At 42.2% G+C, this 22,761-nt stretch overlaps 1 protein-coding gene across 6 annotated transcripts in view; it reads right to left on the bottom strand.

The window, feature by feature from the left end:
* LOC122563035 (suppressor of tumorigenicity 7 protein homolog) overlaps positions 1-22,761 on the bottom strand; it is a 165,550-nt gene that overhangs the window by 93,805 nt on the left and 48,984 nt on the right. For all 6 annotated transcript variants that reach the window (XM_043716367.1, XM_043716366.1, XM_043716362.1 and 3 more), the window contains one exon: positions 4,195-4,277. In XM_043716367.1, the coding sequence (XP_043572302.1) occupies positions 4,195-4,277 (83 nt within the window). The remainder of the gene's footprint in view (positions 1-4,194; positions 4,278-22,761) is intronic.

Here is a 22,761-nt window from a genome sequence, read left to right as displayed (position 1 = left end):
TTTCCTTGATGCCAGATTCTGTTAAATGTAACCTTGATGTCAAGGGCATTCACTTGCACCTCATCTCTGGTATTTAGCTCTTTAGTACACATTTGAACCAAGGCTGTAACGAGCCCGTGAACATAGAACATCGTAGTCCCAGGTACCGATCCACGCCTTAAGTTCACCCACCTTATTTCTGATAAAGAGTTGATGAAGAGTTGAGTGGTCCTGACAGAAGACTAGGGGAGTGTCAGTGAACAGACTGCTGCTAAGCAAGTGCTCTTAAATGATGATGGGCTTATGCCTGAAACATCGACTCGCCTGCTCCTCGGATACTGCCTGACCTGTGCTTTCCCAGCAACACTCTTCACTCTGATCTCCAGCATCTGCAATCCTCGCTTTCTCCTGCTATTAAATAGCAGTCTTGATCCCTTCAATCACTTTAGTGAGTCATCCAAATGGGATGGTAATTGACTGGGTTGAATTTATTCTGCTTTTTGTGTGCAGGACATACCTGGGCAGTTTTACACTGTGTTAGATGATACCAGTGTTGTAGCTATGTTGGAACAGCCTGACTGGGGCTTTACTCCTCTTATTTCCTACATTCATCTGACACTCCCAGTGTAGCACTGAGGGGCTGGACTTTTTTAGGTGCGGTCTTTTAATCAGATGTTAAAACTGAAGCCATACTTGCCCTCTCAAAGCACAAAGGTCAGTCTTAAAGAGCATCCGGTATGAGGGTATTCTCGCTAACAATTATCCCTTCACCAACAGCCCTGTTACAAACTGTTATTTAGAGGTAGATGTGCTTAGATTGGTCACAACATTTCCTATAACAATGACTACACTTTAATCATTTCTTACTGATTGCATAGAGCTTTGGAAATGTCTTGAGGTGAGGTCACTCTGGAAATACAAATGTCTGTTGCTTTTTTTTTAAAAATAAATGAAATCTCGTTTGCATCCTCATTTGGTCACAGAATTAAGCATTATATTTCCATTACTTTTATCAAGGTCAGAAAACGGTAAGCAGTGGCTTGTATTTAACCTCCTTGCATCAATTTACGAGTGAACAAAACCTTCTTTTTGCCGCTGCTGCCTTTTTCATTCACCGGACTCCACCACTTCAACAACCCACAGCACTGCTGAAAAGTGGGCTCACAAGCCACCAACCCACATACAAATGAATGTGAATGAGTTTGAAGTAAATCCATGGAATTGGGCACACAGTGTCGCTTTAGAGAGGGACAGGGCATCACAGCTGGGACCAGCGCTGTTACGCCCCACATTCCTCACCCTTGGCATTGATTCACCGGCTGAACTTTCAGCTTCTTGTGACTTTTGCAGTGAATCTGTACATCATCACCATTGAAATAAAATGCATCTGGCATGGTTTAAAAAGAGTGAATTTTTTAAAATAGCTGTGGAAGATTATATAAATTATGAGGTAATGTGCTCCAGCTAATGCTCATGGGAACAATTAGCCCATGATTGCTTTCAGAAGAATTTAAGTAGATAATTTGAAAACATGACTCCAATGAATCTGTTTGAGCAGTCAGCATGCTACATGGTGGGGAAGGGAGCAGCCAGTGTGTCTGAAGAGTTATGTTCTCTGCCTCAATCTACAGGCAACAGGCGCCTCTTCCTGGTTGGTTTAAAATTTGCAATGATTACCAGGCCTGAGGAGCAGAATTGTGTTTAAACTTCTCTGACAATGTATTCTGAGTACCTAATATCTCTAACTAGATAGGTGACTTCATCTGCCTGAATCTAACCTCTCACTGACAGCAGACAGAACTTTCTAATTAGTTTCAACCTGAAATGAAAGAATGGCTGTGGTGGCTTGCACCTCATTGAAGTGAGACCAATTTAATCGTGGTAATATCTGGACTGGTAATCCAGAACCCCAAGCTAATGCTCCAGGGACATGATTCAAAGCACACTACACCAGATGGTTAAATTTGAATTCAACAAAAACCTGGAATAAAAAGCTGGCCAAATGATGACCATGTTTCGCTACCTCTGTCAATTGGCATTGAAAACCTATCTGACTTACCAACGTCCTTTCAGAAAGGAAATCTATCACCCTTACCCTGTAACTACCAATATTTAAGTTTGGATGACCAAGAGACTAATCACATTTACAGATATTTTTAATTAATGCTCAATGGTTAGCACTTCTGCCTCTCAGAACTAGGGTACCAGGTTCGATTCCAGCCTCGGGTGACAGTGTGTGTGGAGTTTGCGCATTTTAGCAGTGTCTGCGTGGGTTTCCTCCGGGTGCTCCGGTTTCCTTCCACAGTCTAAAGATGTGCGGGTCAGGTGAATTGGCCATGCTAAATTGCCCATAGTGTTAGGTGCATTAGTCAGAGGGAAATGGGACTGGATGGGTTACTCTTCGGAGGGTCGGTGTGGACTTGTTGGGCTGAAGGGCCTGTTTCCACACTGTAGGGAACCTAATCTAATTATCAATCTGTTCATGCACGTTATGATACACCTCTGGAGCAGATGGGACTTGAAACTTGGCCCCCCCGGAAGAGAGGTAATGTCCTTATGACACGACAATAGTAAGACTAATAATTATGAACTTAGTAATCATTAAAAACCTATTTAACAATAAGCAATCTTGCAAGGGCTTTCATAGCAATATGAAGAGCATAAACAGCTCGTCAGCTTAATTTCTAAACAATTAAATTTGGATCACTGACATGGAAATCAGAGATTGATGTTTAACTGCGCACATGTCAATCCCTCAAGTTGCACTCCAATTTAGAGGAATAATGACGGCAGGCACTGATGTTTTCACTGATACTATTTCTGCAAAATCTGGTCCTTCAAGTCATGGATCAGCCACAGCTCCTTCCAAAATTTTTCACCAGAGCTAGAAACATCCATGAATTTTTGCCTAGTTTTAATGTGGGAGGTGTGTGAGTGCGCATTGTGAAGACGGGGAAGCTGCCTTCATTTGTCCAGCCCCTATACTCCATAGAATTTCCTCCCGAAATCTCTGTGCCTCTCTATTCTTTGTCCTCTTCTGGTGCTCTTGAAATCCAAGCTCTTGGTTTACATGTTTGTCCTCACATGACTTGGAGCCAAAGTCTGTTTGATAATGTTCCTGCGAAGCACCAGGTTCTATATAAATGACTGTCAATGTTTTCTTGGCAATAAACAACATACAGAATGTAAAGCTCAATACGACACTCGGATATTGTATGTGGTGAGTAATCAGGGACAGTGGGTTTGAGATGATATTGGGAAAGGAGTGGAGTTTTTGGCAGGTTCCAAAAATCATAGAACCCCAACGGTGTGGAAACAGGCCCGTCGGCCCAACAAATCCACACTGACCCTTGCTGTTAATGCAGTGAAATATTCTCCACCAAGGATATTAAATACCTCATTTAGATGGATATAAAACAAACTTCATACATACCATAGCCACTCTCTGAATTCAAAAATGAAATTTAAACTACATTCTTCCCTGAATACACAAAATAAAAGTAATAAATTGCTGCTCCACTTTAGAACTCAAGCTTCCAAATATCATAAATGTTCATAATTGTACAGACACAAGTCTGTTAGGGTGGGAGTTCAGTACTTTGACCCAGGGACACTGCAGGAACAGCAATTTGTACCAAGTCAGGACGGTGATTAGCTCAGAGGGGAATTTACAGGTGATAGTGTTCCCATACACCTACTGTCCTTGTCCTACTAGATAGTAGAAGTTGTGGGTTTGGAAAATGCCATACTGACTTAGACCAATAAAACCATGTCTGACAGAAATTTACCAATCTCAGTTTTGGAAAAACTGAAGTGACACCTTTCATTCACAATCTATTGGAGGATAGTGAAGCAAGCTTCAGTGAAAAATGCTTCCTACTTTTATTTTACTTCTCCCATCTCAATTTTGTCACTAGATGAAATATAATCTGCCCATCAACTCCAACCCAAAACTACACCTCACAATCAAATTTAATCTAGGAGATAAGCTAATGAGTTAGCAGAATTAGAAATAAAATAAATCGTGTATGATTACCGTTTCCAACAAAATGGGAAACACGTTTGAAAAGAACAAGTTTTTTTGGAGAAATTGCTAAGGGAATCGCTCCTTGCTGGAGACTACAGCCAACAGGGAATAGTGTAAAGTGACCAGGTACAGAATTCTAGAATTCAATGAAAAAAACATTTTTCCAAATATATAGGAATAATACTTACTAATATGAGTCCTGATATGAGAGAAGACGTTCCTGTTAATGCCACATAGAACTTTGGAGTCAATGTGTTCAGAAACGCAGTTACTAAAGGAAGAGAAAATATTCCCATGTAACCAAGGAAACAGACAGCCACACAAGCGCGCGCACACAAAAAAATCAAAGGAAATAGACTTGCAGCTTTTTTGGGTCACTGTTGTAAAACCAAACTGGATGAAATAAAAATCACTTTCATATCAGCTAACAATTACATTTTTTTTCATCATTCTCTGAACGTCAGTTAGAACTCTCATTTCAGAGTCAGATAATTGTGCATTCACAGTTCATTCCAGAAATCTGAGCCCATGACAGAGGCTGGCAGTGTTACATGGAGGCAGTGCAGAACTGTCTAAAGAGGTGTCTCAGATGAAATATTATTAAGCCAGGTTGATGCTGAAAGATCCTGTGGCACTGTTAACAAATCAATAGGCAATTTCTCGGTCTCTGACACTTGACCCACAAGCATGGAAGAAGCGAATCAACTGAATTTTTATTACAATGCTGTTGGCGGAACCTTGTTATCGGTTGCTATACTTTGGTGAGAAAGCAGTGACTACACTCCAGAAATAAAACATTGTTTCTGAAGCACTTTGGGATGTGCAGAAGATGTCAAAGGCATAAATTGTTTCTGAACTACCTTAAAGTATCTTTTAAAAAAAAATGCAACTGCAATCCTCAATAACATTAGAATATCAGAAGGTGGCAGTAGAGATCCTTCAATCGGCGTTTTAGTGTCCTTATAAATTTTAAAACTCACTCAGTAATCCATGATTCTTTCCAAACATATATGATCAACTGACTGACATTGAACCATGGAATATGGATTTAGTGTACATATAACTAATTGGGGGTAATCTCAGTAAACACTTCAAAAGTAAGGTATTAATCTCAAACCTCAGTCCAAGCAGATTCAGGGTCAGAAACGTGCTGAATACAATGCACAGTGAAAGGAATGACAGACTGTGATTCCTGCAGCATCTTTCACAACCTCAGATGTCCCAACTGCTTCACAGCTAGGCAAGTACTTTTGAAATGTAGTCACTGTTATAATAAAGCTAAAATTGCCATAATTCATAGCATAAAGCTGCTCTCTCATTAGCGAGACTCAACTGGTAGTGATTTAACCTGAAGATCACCATATCTCAGGCAAAGGAAGAAGTTAAGGAGGAGAGTCCTTCATGGTAACCTCAGCTGGTGCAGGAATTGACCCCACAATGTTGGCATTACTCTGCCAGCTGTCTAGCCAACTGAGCTTAACCACCCCCATCCGACCCAGTGTGAATATAGCACCCTATTTGCACCTCAGCAAGCTCTCGCAAAGAAGCACTGAGATATTGACCAAGACTATCTATTTTTGCTGGTTAGTTGCCAGCTAAATACAGGGCAGGACAATAGAGAAACCCCACACCCCGCACTTTTTTTTTTGAAAGAGAGTGCCATGGGATCTTGCACATCCAAATGGTGTCTAATATTAGCGACCACATTCCTAACAGTGTGGAACACACTCAGTACTACTGGATGACATCACTCTAGATTTCTTGCTCAAGTCTCTCAAGGAGGACTTCAGCCCATAATCTTTCTGACTGCAAAAGGTTAGTGTTACCCACTGAATTACAGTAATACACTGGAGCAGCTTAAGTTTGCTAGATTCTGCTAAGTCTGCTGAAGTCAGAAGTCACATGACACTAAGTTACAGTCCAAAAAGTTTAGTTGAAATCACAAGGTTTTGGAGCGCTCTTCCCCCTTCAAATGAAATGACTTCACTTGATGGAAGAGGAGCGCTCTGAAACCTTGTGATTTCAAATAAACTTGCTGGGCTATAAAGTGGAGCAGGAAAAGGCACACTGTTCAGGCAGCATTGGAAGAGCAGGAAAGTCGATGTTTCATATCGGGACCATTCAGTCAACTTTCCTGGTTCTCCAATGCTGCCTGACCCCCTGTGCCTTTCCTGTTCCCCTGATGCTGCCTGACCCGTTGTGCCTTTCCAGATTCACTTCTAGTCAACTTCGACTTCCAGCATCTGCAGTCCTTACTATCTCCAAATCTGTTGGTCTATAACCTGTTTGATGAGACTTCTGATTTTTTCCACCCCAGTCCAACAAAAGCACCTCCACATCAAGAAGTCTGCTGATAGAATCCGTGACTCCTTAGGACTATAAGAACTGTCATTGCACAAGATACTGTAGAGGAAGCAACCTGGAGCAGCAAGCTGGATTTATTTAATCTCTATCTATCGAGACCAGAAACATTTGTGTTTTCCTACAACATGAGTACAGTGAGGTATTGGTTGAATGTTTTGCAATTTTGAAAGTAAATACATTTAAAGGACGTAAATTTAAATCAAGACTTAAACTTTCTCATTCAAAGTCTGCAACCTAACCTACCTATAATTTTCACTAAATGCACTTGTACCCAAATGTATCCTTTTTTGTATTATAATCGGTGGGTACCTGCAGCCACCAGCGCTGAACTCAATGCTAGGCAGGAACAAGCTAGTACCTCAATGCTATACAAGTACAGAATTTTTTCCACTAGTGTATGAGTGACATATCTGTCCCCAGTTGGCTTAAAATTCACACACTACACCTCAGCTCCAAGAATGGAGCATCTTGAGAGAACTGGTCAGAGAACAGAAGTTTTATGTGCGCGCAGATTAAAATACTGTATTCAGAGTGGAACTATACACAAAAAATGCAGAACAAGAACTATCCTAATAACTCAGTCTTCTGGCATGCCCTTTCTCCAAACACATTTCTCTAATGTGCAAATCACTCCCTTCAGGGTGTTGGCTGAGTGTCAAACAGTCTGGAGTATTTTCAGAATGTCAACACTCCAATAAGTGAGTCTATTCCCTTCAGACTGCGTATTATGGAAATGTTGATGAAAACCTGGGTAACAAAGTGGCCACTTATTTGCGCACTTATCATAAAGGTTTAATTTGTGCCAAAGTGGAAGCAAGGAGAAAGCTGGTGTTCCTCTCCATCTGGAATGGACACACTGGTAGTTGGAACTGAACAGAAGAAGAAATCAGAACAGAGAAGGCTGAAGAAACTGAGCAGGTCTGGCCTCATCTTTGAGGACAGAAACCCTGTTCACGTTTGGAGTCAAAACGCCTACAGGAACAGCTATTTATTGCCTCAAATCTGCTCCATAGTCAACATGACCATGGCTGAACCTGGTTATAGTATAACAGGTTTAATTGGAAGCACTCGTTTTCGGAGCGCAGCTCCTTCATCAGGTGGTTGTGGGTACTCCACAACCACCTGATGAAGGAGCAGTGCTCCGAAAGCTAGTGTTTCCAATGAAACCTGTTGGACTATAACCTGGCGTTGTGTGATTTTTAACTTTGTACACACTCGCCCAACACTGGCATCTCCAAATCATGGCTGAACCTCTATCTCAACTTCACTTTGAAACTTGACTCTCTAGGAATGCAAACATCTAGCGATGTCAGCCCTGAATACACCCAATGACGAGGCATCTATAGCCCTTTGGAGGTAAAATATTCCAATTCAGAAGGTTTCAATTCAGTCAGCCGAGCACTATTCTGTGTGAGAGCAGGTAGCACTGCAGCCTCACAGCACCAGGAATCCAGGTTCAATTCCAGCCTTGGGTGACAATCTGTGTGGAGTGTGCACATTCTCCCACTGTCTGCGTGGGTTTCCTCTGGGTACTCTGGTTTTCTCCCCCAATTCAAATATTTGCAGGTCAGGTGACTTGCTAAATTGCCCATAGTGTTCAGGAATGTCTAGGTTAGGGTGCATTAGTCAGGGGTAAATGTAGAGTAATAGAGTAGGGGAATGGGTCTGGATGGGTTACTCTTCGAGGGTCAGTGTGGACTTGTTCGGCCAAATGGCCTGTTTCCACATTGTAGCATTCTATGATTCTACGAAGACGCAAAACAAATTATTTCTTATCAAAGAATGAGGAACGATGCCAACAGCCAGTGCAGGTTCCTTTTTCCTGAGAGACCACAGCCCTACGTCTCCTGTATACTTACTGCTCGAATAGATACTGAGCGAAATATAAACTGTTCATTCGCTAAAAAGCGGTTGTGAAACAGCTGTGGCTTCAGAATGGAGCTTTACAATCAATAACTCAAAAAAGAACATAGTAAGAACCCAACAGTTTGGAACAGGAGTAAGCCATACAATCCTTTGACTTGCTCCGTCATTCAACAAGATTGTGAAAGATCTTCAATACGAGGTCAATTTTACTGCCTATTCACACATCACTTAATTCCATGGTACCCAAAAAATCTTAGCTGACATTACACTCAATACAGATAGTATTTATAGCTGAGTAAAGAAGCAGAATCACGCTAGCTTGGTGAAAACATTCTCATCTTAGTCCCAAATAGTTTCAGTTTTTACCTTGAGATAATCGCTTAATGCTAGCCCTCCCAGCACTGGAAACCATCAAGCCTGTGCAGCTCTGTGAAAAAGGTCATTCACTTCAGTGAGATCACTTTGCATTCTTCTCAACTCCCAAGAAGAACAAACTTTGCATCCCAGAAATCAATTTTAACTTGGTTGCATTTCCTCTACACAAAGTGCAAACTTTTTTTAGTTGAGTGGACTAACTGTATGCAGTAAAATAAGGTGCAAACAGAGCAAGCCTTACTTGTAAACATGTAGTAGTTGTGGCATTAGTCACAGATGCAGCCAATATTAAAATACCTCTAAACTTCCACAACTCTCACAAGTGATTGCATATTTTCTTTTTATGGAACAATAAAATGAGAATGAAAGCTAAACATGCAGATAGAATACCAGGAAAGCTTCGTAAATTGGAAATACAAGTGTGGCACATTGTTGAGCTGTGTAAAATGCGGTGTTTTGGAAGCACTAAGACTGAGGAATCAAGATTTAACAGCACAAAGAACCTTTCAAGTTAAGGAAATACTGCCTGACAACTGCCCGATTGGTTGCGTCACAATAATAACCAAGCATTGAAATGAGAAGAAACATCTAGAGCCTGCAGACAGGAAGCATACATTTCTCATGTGGAATAAAAGCAGAAAGACCAAGAGCGCACGAACGAACTCACAGACCTAAGTTGACCTAATCGACCATCGACTTAAAATAACGTTCACTCCCCTACAGAAGGTAGCATAGTAAAAATCAAAAAGGGCCTAGCGTTATGCAGCTCAAAACTAGGGCACATATTTTTAAGGTGAGGGGAGAAAGATTTAAAGGGACCCGAGGGGCAACATTTTCACACAGAGTGGAATGAACTGCAAGAGGAAGTGGGTAGATGCAGGTACAGTTACAACATTTAAAAGATATTTGGATACATGAATAAAAAAGATTTAGAACGATATTGGCCAAACGAAGGCAAGTGGGACTAGTTTAGTATGGGACACTTGGTCCACATGGATGAGTTGGACTCAAAGGGTCAGTTCCCATGCTATGACGACTCTGATGATAAGAAAATAAACTTTCCCCCTAATGGTTTGGATTTTTGATCCTCAGAATTTTGTCTACCCTGCCGGTTATCTTTCACGATTCATAGTGCATTGGTAAATTGTTTGACATCTGTCTTCATCATGACTTTTCATGTACATGCTGGAGTAGGATGGAGTATTTGAAGGATGGGGGCAGTTTAAGTTACGTAAACTACATATCCTCTATTTTCATGGCTCTTGTTCAAGTGTCTGACAATTGATCAGATGGGCCAATGGGCTGAGGAGTGGCAGATGGAGTTTAATTCAGATAAATGTGAGGTGCTGCATTTTGGGAAAGCAAATCTTAGCAGGACTTATACCTTAGTGGTAAGGTCCTAGGGAGTGCTGCTGAACAAAGAGATCTTGGAGTGCAGGTTCATTGCTCCTTGAAAGCAGAGTCGCAGGTAGATAGGATGGTGAAGGCAGCATTTGGTATGCTATCCTCTATTGGTCAGAGTATTGGTTACAGGAGTTGGGAGGTCGTGTTGCAGCTGTACAGGACGTTGGTTAGGCCACTTTTGGAATATTGCAATTCTGGTCTCCTTCCAAAAGGAAGGATGCTGAGAAACTTGAAAGAGTTCAAAAACCGATTTACAAGGATGTTGTCAGTGAAAATGTGTATAGGATATATGCAGGCAGGGAAAGAATCAAATTCTGAGTTTTGTGAAACAAGAGGTTCAGCTGAGCATGACTCAGATCAGATAAGAACTTATAGTTAACAATGGGGTGCTGGAGGCAAGGGTAATGGATTAACAAGGTGGAAAAGCAGTCACTACATGAAGCCATTCAACAGGATGAGGTAGCGTTCTTGCATGTAACGTCAGTTAACAAGGTGAAAAGGATTCATTATGTGAAGCCAGTTATTCATTGTCTAACAGCAGATGGCTTCATCTTTACTACTGGCACACGCCGACTGTAAACGGTCACCCAATCAATATGTATGTTGCCTTATCTGGACACTCCTCCCTGTAAAATTATTATATAGTTCATTGAGAAACTACTGTTCTAGAGAAGACCATAACTCATGTCTCTGTGCATGTGGGCGATTGTTCTCTCTCCCTCCAGGGCCAGGAATAAAAGTGAAGCAGGTAAAACTATACTGTATCGGAGTGTTTTGCCTTGTCTGAGGTGCGTTTGCGTGTGTATGTGGGTTGAGGGGGTGGGTGGGGAGGAGCAGGACAACCCCAGTGTTGGAGGATTTGAGCTATAAGGAGAGGCTGAATAGGCTAGGGCTTTTTTCCCTGGATCGAAGGCAGAGGGGCGACCTCAGAGGTTTATGAGGGGCATAGATAGGGTAAACAGAAAGTCTTTTTCCTGAGGTGGGGGAACCCAGAACTGGAGGGCATAGGTTTAGGGTGAGAAGTGAAAGATATAAAAAGAAAGCTAAGGGGCAACTTTTTCATGCAGAGGGTGATGAGTGTATGGAATGAGCTGCCAGAGGAAGTGGTGAGGCTGGTACAATCTCAACATTTAAAAAAGGTATCTGGATGGATATATGAATATAAAAGGTTTAGAGGAATACGGGCCAACTGCTGGCAAATGGGACTAGATTAATTTAGGATATCTAGTCTGCATGGACAGGTTGGACCGAAGAGTCTGTTTCTATGCTAGACATCTTTATGACTATTTGTTTTACTGTTTTAATAAGCCCTGTTGTGACAACCCTGTTGTGAATTGCTTTGTGTTCCTCTGGACAAGTCAGGAAAGTTGGTCATTCTGGTGGTCTCATTTAGATTTATACATTTTGTGAAGGAGGAGATTTTTAAGAAGATTTGTAGCTCAGGTTGACGATAAGTATGTAAGTTAGCTCGCTGAGCTTGAAGGTTTGTTTCCAGATGTTTCGTCACCATACTAGGTAACATCATCAGTGAGAGTCTCTGGTGAAGCACTGGTGGTATGTCCCGCCTCTCTAACCGGAAATGACATCACCCACCTTAAGAAACTAAGATCGATAAACAGAGGCGGGACGTACCACCAACACTTCACCAGAGACTCTCACTGATATTACCTAGAATGGTGACAAAACATCTGAAAGCAAACCTTCAAATTCAGTGAACTTACACACTTATTTTGTGAAGGACTGTGTGTTCCTCGTTCAGTCGTGACATTAGATCCTTGCTTCCCCTCGATTTCAAGTATGTTCGGTGTTTCGTAGTGTGGGTTCTGATACAATACATTGACTGTCTGCCGTTTATTTCATTCTCGATTGCAATTTGTCTTGTCTGTCTCTAAGTGATCAAATGTACACTTCTAGAAATCTCTTAGCTTACACATTTGTGAAACTTTTAAGATCTGTTTTAGATATGGTTTCCTCCTTTTACCAATATTTTAGTCATCTTTGCTAATACCAAAATTCGCTCCATCAAGCTTAGAGCTGCTTTGGCACTGTAACCCCTTTCTTTTAAGCTGATACTATTTTTAATTCCTTGAATTTATCGCTGTTTATACTTACCTGGATGAGTTCAGGTCTCCAAAAGCTCAAGAAGCTTGACACCATCCAGGACCAAGCAGCCAGTTTGATTGGCACCACATTTACCAACATCCACTCTCTCCATCACCAACGGTCAGAAGCAGCAGTATGTATTATCTACAAGATGCACTGCAAAAATTCAAAGATCCTCAGACAGTATTTTCCAAACCCATGACCACTTCCATCTAGAAGGACAAGGGCAGTAGATACATGGGAACACCACACCCTCCAAGTTGCCATCCAAGCCACTCACCATCCTAACTTGGAAATGTATTGCCACTCAAATGCAAGAAATATCAGAAATAAGGATGATGAATTTAGAGCATGGATCAGTACTTAGAACAAGATGTTGGGGCCATTACGGAGACTTGGACATCACAGGGGCAGGAGAGATTGTTGGATGTTTCAGGGTTGAGGTTTCAAAAGGAATTGAAGGGGGGGGGGGGTTGGGCATACTAATTGGGGATAGTATTACAGCTGCAGAAAGAGAAGTCGTCAAGGAAGGTTCGTCTACACACAGTCAGTATGGGTGGAAGTCAGAAACAGGCAAGGAACACAATCATTATACTGGGGCGTTTTCTACAGATCCTCCAAAAGCAACAAAGACACGGAGGAGCGGATTGGGAGGCAGAGTTTGGAAAGGTGCAGAAGTAACAGGGTTGTTGTCATGGGTTACTTTAACTTGCCAAATATTAACTGAAACCTACTTTGTTCCATCCAAACTATTTGAACGATTTTTGTCAGGTGTGACCAAGAAGGGTTTCTGACTCAAAATGTCAATAGGCTGACTAGAGGGGAAGCCATATTGGATTTGGTAATTGGCAACGAACCATGCCAGGTGTCAGATCTCAGTGGGAGAGCATTTCGGTGATAGTGATCACAACTCCCTAACCTTTATTATATTCATGGGGAGGGGGGGGGGGGGGTGGAATTACAATGCTATTAGGCAGGAACTAGGGAACCTAAATTGGGAACAGATGTTCTCACGGAAATGCACGACAGCAATGTGGAGGTTGTTTAGAAAGCATTTGACGATAATGCTGGACAGGTTTGTCACACTGAGGCAAGGAAGGGATGATCGGGTGAAGGAACCTTGGGTAACCGAGGTGTGGAACATCTGGCCAAGAGGAAGAAGGAAGGTTACTTAAGGCTGAGAGAGCAAGGATCAGACAGTACTGGAGGGTTACAAGGTAGCCAGGAAGGAACTGAAGGATGGACTTAGGAGAACTAGAAGGGGGCATGAGAAAGCTTTAGTGGGTAGGATTTAGACATTGTGCACTTAGGTGAGGAACAAAAGGATGGCAGGAGTGAGGGTAGGACCAATCAAGGATAGTGGAGAGAACTTGTGCCTCAAGTCGGAGGAGGTCCTTCATGAATACTTTGCTTCAGTTTTCACTTTAACCCTGTATTATGCATTCAAATTCAGCCTTCCAAAGAGAATTGCTTCACACTTGCCAGGTTCAACTCCATCTGCCACCTCTCAGCCCAGTTCTGCATCTTGTCATAGTTCCATTACAACTTACAACAGCCCTCCAACGACCTTCATGCCCTTGGCAAACTTAGTAAGTAGCCAGTTCCTTCCTGGTTACCTTGTAACCCTCTAGAGCCCTGACTGATATTGCCTCCTCAACCTTTAGGGTCCTTGACATTTCTGAGGACAGCATGAAACAGACTGATATGTTCGAACAGGTTGATGTGAGGAAGGAGGGTATGCTGAAAATTTTGAACAATGTAACAATAGATAAATCCCCTGGGCCAGACAGGATATACCCTAGGTTACTACAGGATGCGAAGTAAGATGTTGATCTTTGCATCCTCACTTACCATTGAAGTAATGCCAGACAATTGGAGGGTAGCAAAGGTTATTCAAGGGAACATGGATAATCCAGGGAATTACGGACCAGTCAGTCTTATGTCTGTGGTGGTCAAAGTATTGTAGAGGATTCTGAGAAACAGGAAATATGATTACTTGGAAAACCATAGCTTGATTACAGATAGTCAGCATGGCATTGAGAGGGGCAGGCCATGCCCCACAAGCCTTGCTGAAGTCTTTGAGGATGTGACAAAACATCCTCCTCTATACCTTTTATCTTATCCTGCTTGGCACACCCTCCTCATTCCTGAAGAAGGGCTTATGCCTGATTCTCCTGCTCCTTTGATGCTGCCTGACCTGCTGCGTCTTTCCAGCAACACATTTTTCAAGCATGAAGTGATTCACTTTGGAAGGTTGAATTTGAATACAGGGTTAAAGGCAGGATTCTTGGCAGTGTGGAAGAACTGAGGGACCTTGGGGTCCATGTACATAGATCCCTCAAAGCTGCCATCCAAGTTGATAGGGTTGTTAAGAAGGCATATGCTAATCCCCATTAGCAGGGCGATTGAGTTTAAGAGCCACGAGGTTATGCTGCAGCTCTATAAAGCCCTGGTTAGGCCACACTTGGAATATTGTATTCAGTTCTGGTTGCCTCATTAGAGGAAGGATGTGGAAGCTTTAGAGAGGTACAGAGGAGATTTACCAGGATGCTGCCTGGACTGGAGGGCATATCTTATGAAGAAAGGTTGAGGGAGCTCGGGCTTTTCTCATTAGAGTGAAGGAGGATGAGAGGTGACTTGATAGAGGCGTACCTGATGATGAAGAGCATAGATAGACTGAATAGCCAGAGACTATTTTTCCCCATGGCCGAGATGTCTATCACGAGGGGACATAATTTTTAAAGTGATTGGAGGAAGGTTGAGACATGTCAGAGGTAGGTTGTTTACACAGGGAATGGTGGGTGTGTGGAATGCAATGCCAGCAGTAGTAGTAGAGTCAGATACATTACGAACATTTAAATGACTCTTGGATAAGCACATGGAAAGTAGTACAATGAAAGGTATGTAGGTTAGTTGGATCTTAGAGTAGGATAAAAGGGCCTGTACCAGGCTGTACTGTTCTATGTTCTATTCCTTCAGTGGCATTGGGTCAAAATCCTGGAATTCGTTCCTAATGGCATTGTGGATCTACCTACAGCACATAGATTGCAACAGTTCACTACCACCTTCTCAAGGACAACTAGAGACAGATGTTAAGTGCTGGCTAGCCAACAATGCCAGTGTCCTACAAATAAAAAAAAAGTTTTCCAGTGGAACGTTTTATTATTCAAGGTAATGCATATTTGTTGAGAACAGTGAATTTAATAAAATGTTTATGATTGCTTATCTGCAGTCATATCTTTGAATCTAACTTTGTTATTGGAGATAACTCCTCCCTCCAAATCCTGCAATTGGCTTTGTTAGATGTAAGACCCTAGCTTCAGACTGACCCACACCCACTTGAACTTGAAATTCTACATTATGATCAGTCTTCCCTCGAGGATATTTAACTATAAAAAGAACACTAGTGAATTGCATCTTATTACACGTAACTTGATCTTAATTAGCCTAGGTTCTCAACATATTGTTCTATAAAACTGTCCTAACTGTGCTGTATGTATACATTACCAAAAATGCTTGATTTGCCCAAAGAATAATAACTTCTGCAACTGCATGTCTTTACAACAAGTTGCTTTAAATTCCTAATTTATGCACAATCCAAACAATGATTCCATCCTGATTTACGAAGTTAACTTCCCACCTCACTCTTCCCACTTTACTCTTATTAAAACTCTTACTCAAATTAAAAATATTATATAGGAATGCACGAAGCATTAGAAATAAGATGGATGAGCTTGAGGCTCATTTGGAAATTGGCAGTTACGCTGTTGTGGGGATAACGGAGACGTGGCTTCAAGTGGACAGGAAATGAATATTCAAAGCTATACATGCTATCGTAAGGACAGACCGATGGGCAGAGGGGTGGGGTGGCCCTGTCGGTAAGGAATGATATTCAGTCTCTTGCGTGGGAGGACCTAGAATCAGGAGATGTAGAGTCAGTATAGATAGAGCTGAGAAATTCTAAGGGTAGAAAGACCCTAATGGGAGTTATCTACAGGCGCCCAAACAGTAGTCTAGATGTAGGGTGTAAGTTGAATAAGGAGCTGAACTGGCCTGTTGCAAAGATTTACTACAGTTGTTATAGGGGATTTCAACATGCAGGTAGACTGGAAGAATCAGGAAGGTATTGGACCCCAAGAAAGGGAGTCTGTGGAGTGCCTTCGAGATGGATTCTTAGAACAGCTGGTGCTGGAGCCTACCAGGGAGAAGGCAATTCTAGTTCTGGTGTTGTGCAACGAACCGGATTTGATCAGGGACCTCGAAGTAAAGGAGCCATTAGGAGGTAGTGACCACAATACAATAAGCTTCAATCTGCAATTTGAGATGGAGAGGGTACAATCGGAAGTGACAATATTTCTGTTGAATAAAGGGAACGATGGAGCTATGAGGGAGGAGCTGGCCAAAGTTCAATGGTGCAGTACCCTAGCAGGGATGACAGTGGAGCAACAATGGCAAATATTTCTGGGTATAACGCAGAAGATGCAGGATCAGTTCATTCCAAAAAGGAAGAAAAATCCTAAGAGGAGGCAGGGGTGGCCGTGGCTGACAAGGGAAGTTAAGAAACATATAAAGTCAAAAGAGAAAAAGTATAACATAGCAAAGATGAGTGGGAAAACAGGAGACTGGGAAGCTTTTAAAGAACAGAGGATAACTAAGAAGGAAGCACGCAGAGAAAAAATGAGGCATGAAGGTAAACTGGCCAAAAATAAAAGGAGGATAGTAAAAGCTTTTTTAGGTATGTGAAAGGAAAAAAAATGGTTAAGACTAAAATTGGGCCCTTGAAGACAGAAGCAGGTGAATATATTACGGGGAACCAAGAAATGGCAGAAGAGTTGAATTCGTACTTCAGATCTGTGTTCACTGGGGAAGACACAAGCAATCTCCCAGAGGTAATAGTGGCTGAAGGACCTGAACTGATGGGAATTTATTTTGCCAGGAAATGGTGTTGAAGAGACTGTTAGGTCTGAAGGTTGATAAGTCCCCGGGACCTGATGGTCTACATTCCAGGGTACTGAAGGAGGTGGCTCTAGAAATCGTAGATGCATTGGTGATCATTTTCCAATGTTCTATAGATTCAGGATCAGTTCCTGCAGATTGGAGGGTGCCTAATGTTGTCCCACTTTTTAAGAAAGGAGGGAGAGAGAAAGCAGGGAATTATAGACCAGTTAGTCTGACCTCAGTGGTGGGAAAGAATGAAATTACAACACATCTGGATAGCAGCAACAGGATAGGTCAGAGTCAGCATGGATTTATGAAGGGGAAATCATGCTTGACTAATCTTCTGGAATTTTTTGAGGTGTAACTCTGAAGATGGAGAAGAGAGATCCAGTGGATGTAGTGTACCTGGACTTTCAGAAAGCCTTTGATAAAGTCCCACATAGGAGGTTAGTGAGCAAAATTAGGGCACATGGTATTGGGGGCAAAGTACTGACTTGGACTGAAAATTGGTTGGCTGACAGGAAATAAAGAGTAGTGATAAACGGCTCCCTTTCGGAATGGCAGGTGGTGACCAGTGGGGAATCGCAGGGATCAGTGCTGGGACCGCAGCTTTTTACAACATACATTAATGATATAGATGATGGTATTAAGAGTAGTATTAGCAAATTTGCTGATGATACAAAGCTGGATGGCAGGGTGAAATGTGAGGAGGATGTTAGGAGATTACAGGGTGACCTGGACAGGCTAGGTGAGTGGACAGACGCATGGCAGATGCAGTTTAATGTGGATAAATGTGCGGTTATCCACTTTGGTGGCAAGAACAGGAAGGCAGATTACTACCTAAATGGAGTCAAGTTACGTAAAGGGGCAATACAACGAGATCTAGGTGTTCCTGACATCAGTCAATGAAAGCAAGCATGCAGGTACAGCAGGCAGTGAAGAAAGCTAATAGCATGCTGGCCTTCATAACAAGAGGGATTGAGTATAGAAGCAAAGAGGTTCTTCTGCAGCTGTACAGGGCCCTGGTGAGACGCACATGGAATATTGTGTGCAGTTTTGGTCTCCAAATTTGAGGAAAGACATTCTGGCTATTGAGGGAGTGCAGCATAGGTTCACGAGGTCAATTCCCAGAATGGCGAGACTATCTTATGTTGAAAGATTGGAGCGACTGGGCTTGTATACTCTTGAGTTTAGAAGACCGAGAGGGGATCTGATTGAGACGTAAGATTATTAAAGGATTGGACACTCTGGAGGCAGGAAGCATGTTTCCGCTGATGGGTGAGTCCCAAACCAGAGGACACAGTTTAAAAATAAGGGGTAGGCCATTTAGAACATAGTTGAGGAGAAGCTTCTTCACCCAGAGAGTGGAGAGTGTGTGGAATGCTCTGCCCCAGAGGGCAGTGGAGGCCAAGTCTCTGGATACTTTTCAAGAAAGAGTTGGATAAAGCTCTTAAGGATAGTGGAATCAAGGGTTATGGAGATAAGGCAGGAACAGGATACTGATTGTGGATGATCAGCCATGATCATAATGAATGGTGGTGCTAGCTCAAACGGCAGAATGGCCTACTCCTGCACCTATTTGTCTATTACCTTTATCTCATTTGTTTACTTCAGAGTTACGTTACCTCCTTTTCCATTTGACCTATGATTCTTAAAGGTCAGCTCTCCTGGAATACTTAGTTCACAATCTTGGTTTCCTTGCAATTACATAACGAACAAAGTAGTGACTAGATTAACCCATTTATCGGTACCTGTGCCAGTAATTGATTCAATCTTATAGTGAAGATTTGTATTTAATGTGTTGACTGGTCAGTCTTAAATTTATCAGCTAGAATGACATGTAAGTTTCTAGCTAAGGATTGCTCTCCCAATGGTTCATCCATTAGCACTGACCAGGAAACTGCTGTTTATTGTTGAAAAAAACCCATTTGGTTCATTAATATCCTTTGGGAAGAAAAAGGTCAACTTCACATGGTCTACGTACATGTGACTCCAGACCCACTGCAAGGTGGGTGGCTCTTATCTGCCTTCTAGACAATCAGGGATGGGCAGTAAATGCTGGTCCTAGTCTGTGATACCAATATCCGTGAATGAATCCAAAAAAAACTCCGTCAGAACTGGACTCAATTTATCACCAACACATTCCAGACCTTACTACATGCCTCCACATAATTGTGTTCGTTAGTAAAATACCTTCGCTAAGGTATATTACTGAGTCAATTTCCCAATATAAACTCTTAATAACTAAACTAATGATACATGTACAATAAGTGCATTTTTGTATTGCCAGAGTGCCCACTACAAACTGAACATATCACTATAATTCAGCACACATCACTGTTGTGCACCGAGTGTTTAAGGTTGAGAATGCATGACGCGAGAGTGTGGGAAGCCCAGTTCAAAAATGAATTCAACAATTCTCTAAAAAAGATATGCAGGGCTACAGGGGAAAACAGGAGAAAGGCACTAAGGGAATTTGGCAAGCCTGTCCAGACACACAGGCCAAATTCCCTCCTCCTGTGCCCCAAAAGTTCTTTGGTAATTTTACACAATTGGATAGAAAAACTAAGTTCAAATTTGTACAGTGCATTTCACAATTGAGATATCATAAAGCACCACACAGCTAATTAAATACTTTTCAGCTGTAAATACAAGATGGCAAGGGAAGACTGCACATTGCAGACATGTGGGAAGGTATTGCAATATATTCCATAATATTAATTAGATCCCTTTCTTTGGAAACAGAAACAGGCTGTCCAACTTAACATGCTATATTGGGGTTTATGAGCCACACAAGGTTATGGCCCAGCTGAACAATTCTACTTTGACCAACCTCAAATTATTAACACGACCAACATGGAGACTGCACAGAAATCTGCTCTGGCAAGAAAGGAACTGGTTTAGTCCCTCAGGAAAACACCCCAACACATCTGTGTTAGAACATCAGGCTTAAGAAAAAAATTCTGTTCAGGGAATTCCCTGCAAATATGGTGCATTCGCCATGATCCTGTCCAAGTTTGAAAATGACAATGTTGGCCAATCAATGAAAAACACAAGATGCTATGAGAAAAACAAGCACAGAATGCTATTGGTGGGAGAACATTTCTGTGATAGTGATCACAACTCCCTGTATGATATTAAAGAGTTAACTTGCTCTGTTGATCTGCAGGAAATTGAATGCCCTGTGGCTAGGGTGGCATGCCTGACTTACAGGTAGATTGTGAGACATTTACATTATTTCCTATTATTCAGACCCATTTACAATGCCATTTCCTTGCCATTCAAAAGCAGATTTACATTTTCATCCCCTATTCAGAAATCAATAAGAACATTACAGTTGGAATTTGACTACTCCCTGTAATTAAAAAAAAATACAATTCACACCAGATCTGGCCATTAAGGGATGATTTGCATTACACTGCTCCTGGAGGTGAGGTGGTCACTGCATTGTGTCTTGAGTGGCAGGTGACTCTGAGGGCTGTCTTGTGAGTATTACTGACTGATGTGAAGATTTTGTAGAAAGGAAGGACTGTTTCCTTTGATTGGGGTGCTACCCTGGACACGCCACACATGCATGGCGAAGGGTGTTCAGGGTTTCTCGAAAGCTTGTATGGTACTGTGCTTAATAAAATATTGCTTGTTCACAAAAGTTGCAGTTGCATCAAGTGTGTAAGAACCTCAAAAAAAAGAACACCTGAACTTTAGTATAGTCAAGGAGAAGGATAGGAGCAGACCGTTTGGCAGAGTATTTAATTGGGGGAGGGGGAATTACAATGCTATGAGGCAGGAACTGTGGAATATAAATTGGGAACTAGTATTCTCAGGGAAATGCACAACAGAAATGCGGAGGTTGTTGTGAGAGCACTAGCTGCAAGTGCTGGATAGATTTGTTCCATTAAGGCAAGGAAGGGATGGTAAGGTGAAGGAACCTCGGGATGAAGAGGGATGTAAAACATCTAGTCAAGAGGAAGAAGGAAGCCTACTGAAGGTTGAGGAGGCAAGGATCAGACAGGGCTCTAGAGGGTTACAAGGTAGCCAGGAAGGAACTGAAGAATGGACTTAGAGCTAGTAAGAGGCATGAAAAAGCCTTGGCGGGTAGGATTAAGAAGAACCCCAAGGCATTCCACATTTATCTAAGGAACAAGAGGATGGTCAGAGGGCTGGGACCCGATCAGGGATAGTGGAGGGAACTTGTGCCTGGGGGTAAGGTAAGGTAGAGAAGGTCCTTAAATGAATACTTTGCTTCAGTTTTCACTACTGAGAGGGACCTTGTAGTTTGTGAGGACAGCATGAAACAAACAGTCTGACGTGCTCAAAACAGGTTGACGTTGAGAAGCAGGATGTGCTGGAAATTTTGAAAAACATCAGGATAGATAGGTCCCCTGGGCAAGACAGGATATACCGTAGGTTCATGCAGGAAGCGAGGGAAGATATTGTTACCCTTTGGCAATGATCTTTGCGCTTTCACTACCCACTGTAGTACCAGATGATTGGAGGGTGGAAAATGTTATCCCATTGCTCAAGTAAGGGAATAGAGATAATCCTGGGAATTATAGAGCAGTCAGCTGTATGTCTGTGGTGGGCAAATTATTGGAGAGGATTCTAATAGACAGAATTGATGATTATTTGGAAAAGCATAGCTTGATTAGAGATAGTCAGCATGGCTTTGTGAGGGGCAAGTCATGCCTCACAAGCCTTATTGAATTCTTTGAGAATGTGACATAGAGCAGTGGGTGTGGTGTACATGGATTTTAGCAAGGCTTTTGAAAAGGTTCCCCATGAAAGGCTCATTCAGAAAAGGAAGGAAGCATGGAACAAAGGGAAATTTGGCTGTCTGAATACAGAATTGCCTCGCCCATAGGAAACAGAGGACGGTGGTAGATGTAAAGTATTCAGCCTGAAGCTTGCGAGCAGTGGCATGCCACAGGGGACCTCTGCTCTGTGATTTTTATAGATGATTCGGATGAGGAAGTGGAAGGGTGGGTTAGCAAGTTTGCCGATGACACAAAGATTGGAGTGGTTGTGGATAGTTTGGAGGGTTGTTGTAGGTTTCAACTGGACATCGACAGGATGCAGAACTGGGCTGAGAAATGGCAGATTTAGTTCAACCTGGAAAAAATGTGAAGTGATTCACTTTGGAAGTGAATTTTGAATTTGAATACAGGGTTAAAGGCAGGATTCTTGGCAGTGTGGAAGAACTGAGGGACCTTGAGGTCCATGTACATAGATCCCTCAAAGCTGCCATCCAAGTTGATAGGGTTGTTAAGGCGGCGTATGCTAATCCCCATTAGCAGGGCGATTGAGTTTAAGAGCCACGAGGTTATGCTGCAGCTCTATAAAGCCCTGGTTAGGCCACACTTGGAATATTGTATTCAGTTCTGGTTGCCTCATTATAGGAAGGATGTGGAAGCTTTAGAGAGGTGCAGAGGAGATTTACCAGGATGCTGCCTGGACTGGAATGCATGTCTTATGAAGAAAGGTTGAGAGAGCTAGGGCTCTTTTCATTGGAGTGAAGGAGGATGAGAGGTGACTTGATAGAGGACGTACAGGATGATGAGAGGTATAGATAGAGTGGACAGCCAGAGACTTTTTCCCATGGCCGAGTTGTCTATCACAAAGGGGCATAATTTTTAAGCAAATTATTTGAAGGAAAATTTAGGGGAGATGTCAGACGTAGGTTCTTTACAGAGAGTGGTGGGTGCGAG

This window comes from Chiloscyllium plagiosum, chromosome 26 (genome assembly GCF_004010195.1).
Source record: "Chiloscyllium plagiosum isolate BGI_BamShark_2017 chromosome 26, ASM401019v2, whole genome shotgun sequence".
Classification (NCBI taxonomy): domain Eukaryota; kingdom Metazoa; phylum Chordata; class Chondrichthyes; order Orectolobiformes; family Hemiscylliidae; genus Chiloscyllium; species Chiloscyllium plagiosum.
The sequence above is the reverse complement of the archived record's forward strand: the minus strand, read 5'-3'. Positions and strand labels throughout refer to the sequence as shown.